This window comes from Austrofundulus limnaeus, unplaced genomic scaffold, assembly GCF_001266775.1.
Source record: "Austrofundulus limnaeus strain Quisiro unplaced genomic scaffold, Austrofundulus_limnaeus-1.0 Scaffold163, whole genome shotgun sequence".
NCBI classification, from domain to species: Eukaryota; Metazoa; Chordata; class Actinopteri; order Cyprinodontiformes; family Rivulidae; genus Austrofundulus; species Austrofundulus limnaeus.
The window spans coordinates 271479-277706 of NW_013952565.1; the positions used below are offsets into that span (position 1 = coordinate 271479).

The following is a 6228-nucleotide window of genomic DNA, read 5'->3' on the forward strand; positions in this document are numbered from 1 at the left end:
GCCTTTGACCCACAAAATAACAGTAGAGACCTGTGTCCCCAACTATTTTTGGATGGTAAACATTTGTATCAGGTCAACAAAACATGGGCATAGTAACAATATTTTTATACTACGTTTATCCATTTTAAATACACTAACCTCACTCCTTTGTAACAACTAAGGCAAAAATGTCATTAATTCAGAAAATATTTTCAGGATCCCACCTTGATATTTCAGGACCCCACTTTGTGTCCCGACCCCAACTTTGGGAAACACTGCTCTAGAGTATTGGCCTTGGGGGCGGGGTTTATGAAAACAGAATGATCAACAGCAGCAGCTTTGTTTTAAATACAATTTACAGAACATGAAAAAGCCTGAAATTTGCATTAATTAAATCTTATATAGTGAATCTCATAACCAAAGATACTTTTAAGATATCTTGAACTGGAGTCTCCATACAACATGATGATAAATCTAATGTTATTTATACAAGTCAGAATATAATTAGAGATATCTTAAATAGGTATTTTGAATTGTCAAAATATATTAAGATATGATGTCTATTTATTTGTTTCTTTCTTTCATTCATAAAAACAAAACCATCTATGCACAGCATTAAAACCCCCCAAAGTAAATCATACCTTGAAGTAAAAGGGTGCAGAGTGAAGTAAAAAAAAACTTTTTATCATATTTGCCCCTTATTTTCAAAAATCAACTTCAACAAACAAACAATCTCAAGCTGGAAAGTTCTCCAAATTAAGAAAAGTAAATAAAACAAAATAATAAAAGAAAACATTTTATTTTATCCTAAATAACTAATATGTCTAATTTAGTCATAAAACAATTTCAGATAACTAGAGTGTAAGTGTGGTGAAGCCAAATAAATGATAGATCGGCATGCCATACAATGAGCTTCTGACCCGCTGCTGTTGCTGCGTTCTCATCTTCATCATCATCTTCATCAGAGCAGAAGCTGACATTAGCAAGATGGATTTATGACTGAACGAACGTCCACATATTTTTTTTATCTCTGTGGGTAACAATACATAAAAAAACATTTTTCCCTCCTAAAACACGAGTGTGAAAAAAGCTACGTTTGTTAAACCTGCTCCCTGCGCAACGTGCAGCAGGAAGGAGGGAGGAACTTATGATCCTGCGACACGACGGCAAGATGCAACTTTTCTACAGCGGGAGGGAGGGGGACATTTTGACGATTTATTCTCTCTTTACGTGTTTTAAAACGCCATATTTCTTCATTTATTTTCAGATGATTTTGAATAAATGACCCTATAAAACAATAAAAGAAATTATTTACCTGCCCGGTCGGGCAAGCATTAGGACACACCCACCTGCCCGACAATGGGTTTTACCTGCCCCGGGCAGTCGGGCAGTAGGATTTGTCCAACCCTGGGTCGTATTATACGAGATCGTATTATACATGAATAAATACGGTACATGCTCTATATGTAAATAATCACATATCAACAAACATGACATCAGCTGCTCTGTTGATGGTAAAATGCTCAACAACCTCATCATTAGCATTTAGACAGTCATGTTTATGACAGAATTAGATATAAGGTCAGATTGTGGTGGAATATGAGGGAAGTAAATGAGCAAATGAATTATTTGAAAGTACAGTGTCAGCGCTAGTACTGGGTGGTATGACCAAATTTATAACAATATTTTTAACAATTACAACGATATGACAGTTCTTTTTTCTTTTCATACTTACCTGTGTGGATTAACCATAATTAACCATATTTTCTACTGATTCTGAAGTAAAGTAACAACACTGTCTTGTCCACACAAATATTATTACAGGCTTTTTAGAAGTGATGCAGTTTTCAGGACAGTGTCACTAATGACTCACCTCCCCTCTGTGCTTTTTGACCAAATTATTTGCAACTTAGCATCATATCCAGCATTTTGACCACAGCTCTGAAACCTTCTTTTTCCCCAACACACATTTTTTAGAGACCATTGTATTACAATGAACACGGACAAAAAGTATGAACAGTGAAAGCCACATGAGGAAAATTAAACAGAATACAATATATTAAAAACATAAATAGCAACTACAACCATATTAACTGAATGCTTCAAAATACAGTTATAAGGCATAGTACTGATATTAGAGCTAAACCCAAATAATTAATGTGTTTATGTATTTATGTGGAGCGTTTTTAAGAATACATTAAATTTGGGGAAGTTATACCTCCCATGAAAAAAGATGTGTCAATGCATGTTCCTGCGCATTTTAAGTTTTAGGTATTTATACATGATGTGATGTAAAATGTAGCACCATGCTAACGGGGTAGTGCGTTTGTATGCAAACATAAGTCATCCAAAGGCTGGACCGTCTCATTTAACAGCCGTTTTTTTCAGGCCAGCTGGACTGCGAAGGATGTAGTTTATTGACGGCTGCAACTTTCTGATTGTTGCTCAGGCCGTTTAAACCGGTCTGCCAAAAATTCATACCAAGACTAAAAGATAAAAAATAAAAATAAAAAAATAAAAAAGTCAGTATGAACCCGCATTCCATGTTGTAATCAGCACAACTTTTTTGATAAAGGTACATGGTAAAGTGCTTAACTGCTTTTATACTGACTGTTCTTTGTGTTTTATTGTATTTTTAATAAAATGAGTAGAATTTTTTAAACTGAACTGAATTGAAATCTTAAGCCATCCCAGTGATTATATGTGCTTATTATAATAAGTAGTGTATTTCATTTTATTCTAGTTTTATATTTATAAGTCTTTAAACTGTTTTTATTTTGAACACATGTTCAGAGCTGGAATCTACTGGGATAGACTATAAAAATGCCATTAATTAGAAAAAAAATTAGTGTTTTCCAGTTGGGAGATTGATTAGGGCTGCACAATATATCATACATTTGTCATCATTGCGATAACAGTCAGTGCAATATGCATATAGCAAAAAATACAAACTGCAATAAATGGTTGACTCTAATGTTTGCATTTGTGTTTTGTCAGCATCAGTCTGATAAATAAAATAGACCAGAGATATGATATCAAATCACAATAATTTCATCATGTTTTAATGGAAATGATGTATTTGGTGTTTTTTTTGCTCTGAATCCAGAACAAAAAGACATCAACACTGCATATTTATTTTTTCATTTATCGCAAGTCATCACAATATTAAGCGCTGTTATCGCGCGTCACAGGTTTTCCTGATATCGTGCAGCCCTAAGGTTGATAGTTAGACACGAAAAAAAGTGTCCAACGTATGACTTAAGTGTGAAAAACAACACAACATCAGCTTGGAGCTCACAATTTCACTTCTACATTTGAGGAGCGGAACTTTCTCGTTCACACACCCACACACCTGCTGCCACTGTTCATTACACATATTCATGTCTGGAGGCAATCAGCACCTGCCACGACATTACAGAAAAAATGTTCAGAACTGAGTGTGTTTGTGCACATACACTGAAGTCATGAAGAACTCATAACTTTGGTTTATAAGATATGTATGGTATGTTAAACATGTTTTTAATGGCTGTGAGTGCATTGTTTTACAGTATGTTTCCACTAAAACTCTTTACTGGGTTTTTCCATCTTCAGTAATTAAGTATTTAGTAAAACACTTGGTTTGAGTTTAGAGTGAGGTGATGTTTAGGTAAGTTCAGCTTCAAGTAACTATTATAAATACATTATTATTATTATTATTATTATTATTATACGTAAGTCTTTGGGGAATGTTTATTTTTAAGAAGTAAGTGGAGACACGTGTTTTAGTGTAAGAACACTTCCTGTTTTATAGGTAAATCTTCCTCTTTATATTTCATGTTTCTTTCCTTTGACTTCTATCCATCTCCCCACTGTAGGCAGTTTGTTGGAGACTCCGTATCCTTTCAGCCCCGGGACCAGTCCAGAGCCCACTTCTCCTATCGTTCCAGTCGTGGGTTCGGACACTTCACAACTCACCAGTTTGTTGGAACGAAACCAGAGTGATGCTGGATTAACTGGGTCGATGATCTGCACACACGGGGCTACTTTTAGCTCAGGGACAGCAGATTTTCCTCCACAGACGATGACCCCTGATGGACCTGATGGAGAAGCTTCTGACAGGACGATTGAAGTCTTCTCTGCAGAACAAGTTACCTCATCCACAGAGCCTGTTAGTCCTTGTGGGTCTGCCAGCTCAGATACAGGACCAATCAGCTCAGTGACATTTGTGTTAAATGAACTGACACGAACTGATGCTTCCACCCCTGCCAGTGCAACAACAAAAAACCCCTTCACCTTCACCACAGGGCCTCAAACAACGGATCCAGAATCCACTTCCATCGCATCACATTTGTCCTCAAATCAAGAACAAAATACCTCCGCTCCAGTGACCACTTCTTCTTCGTTCTCCACTTGCTCAAGAGGTTCTGTTTTAAGTCCCGCTCTGCTGAAGTCTCTGGAACAGCTGGCACAGAGCGACGACGATACCCACCTTCCACAGTACTTTCATCAGGTAAGCTGTCCGCACTCGCTACCATTTCTATCAGCTGCTCATTTCTTCAGGCAGTTCTTACCTTTTATTGACATCATGTCAGTTTGCTTGCTGCCTCTCTGTCACATCTGTCTCTTTAAATCTTTTATTATTATTTTTTCAAGCGCAGCTACTCATGCACTCGACCTGAAATGGAGAATGGCACTTTGTACCCTCAGGCAGAGGTGTTTTTCTGCCTTTAGCTGCAAACAGAAACACAGGCACGCACAGAAGCCGCAGACACTCTGGATCAAATAAAGACTCTCTGTCCTTCTGTACGCTTTCACTTTCACACACATCTGCATGACTGAACTCGTACGTTTTCAGGTGATTAATGTCAGTTTGAGTTGTGTTATCAATCAGCCCATCAGGCACACCTGACCTTTTTGATTCTGCAGGTGATGGGTTCACAGATGAGGTGTTGTGGGGTCATTGCACAAGTCAAAGAGAAAATGTTTTTTTACAATTCGATGCATAAAAGAAAAATGTTTGTTGCTTTATATTTTTACACTTTAACATTTATCTGATCATTAAATGAGACAAAGTGGAAAGTAGAGGATATTTTGCTGTCTCCAAAGATAATTTGGGACAAAATGTTTACTTATTTTAACTTTTTTTTGTTTTAATCAAACACAAATAAATGTGTGATGGACTTGCGACCTGTCCAGGGTGTACCCTGCCCCTCGCACTGTGACTGCTGGATATGGGCACCAGTGACCCACGAAACCCTGAAAAGGAAGAAGCGTGTACAGAAAATGGATGGATGGATGGATGGACAAATAAATGTTCTGTTGTAAATTGTAAATCCTCACCGATAGTAGATGTTACTAAAAGCAGGATTAAATATTAAAATAAACAAAAAGTTATTGTCATAAATGTGATTGTACCATACAAAAAATGCTTTTCAAACCAGTACAAATAAAAAAATAGTGTAGTGTATTAACAAAGTGATCTTTAAAGTGCATGTGACGTGCCTGTCCTTCAAATACAAAAAGTCAAAGAAAACGCTTTATTCTTAAGAAAATTGGCATAAAACACATGATTTTACAGATTTTGTCTCATAACTGGCCTATTTTCTTTTGGATTTGGCTCAGCTAAAACAAAACAGGAAGTGACATCAAAGGGGAATGCTTTGAGAAATAAAACTCCCTGGTTTTGGTTTATTTAAACAACATTATTTGAACTGTGACTCTTTCTTATCCCTCTATGATAGTGATTAAAATAATCTAAAGAAACATCAGATTCTTCTCCTCTGTCTGTTTTATTAGCCATTTTAGCAACGCTCTGTTCACATTCAGACTTTCCCCTTTGACATCACTTCCTGTTACTTCACAGGCAAATATCTCAACATCTGCTCATCTCATGAAATCTTTTTCTTTCCAAAAATACATTCATATTTATTACAATAATTTGATGTCACAGGCACTTTAATTTAACCATAACCATAACCGAAGTTATAAAATAAATCTTAACTAATAAAAAAATCACCTTCTACCCATGGAGAACCCCCTGTTTGTTCTGAAAGTGCATAATGAAGTAAACAGGACCAGCGCATTCCTGTTCTGTCATTTTTTTGATCCCAAATAAAACATCCAAACTCGACTGCAGTGTGTCTCACAGGCAAGAGACTTTACTCTAAACCAGTGGTTCCCAAACTTTTTATCTTGTGACTCACAAAATATTCATGGCAAAAACTTGTGACCCCAAATATTACTGGTCTGAGTACACAAACTTTGTTAATA

At 36.4% G+C, this 6228-nt stretch overlaps 1 protein-coding gene across 2 annotated transcripts in view; it reads left to right on the plus strand.

The window, feature by feature from the left end:
• cnsta (consortin, connexin sorting protein a) overlaps positions 1-6228 on the plus strand; it is a 25562-nt gene that overhangs the window by 5948 nt on the left and 13386 nt on the right. For both annotated transcript variants that reach the window (XM_014017194.1, XM_014017195.1), the window contains exon 4: positions 3834-4468. In XM_014017194.1, coding sequence (XP_013872648.1) covers positions 3834-4468 — 635 coding nt within the window. The remainder of the gene's footprint in view (positions 1-3833; positions 4469-6228) is intronic.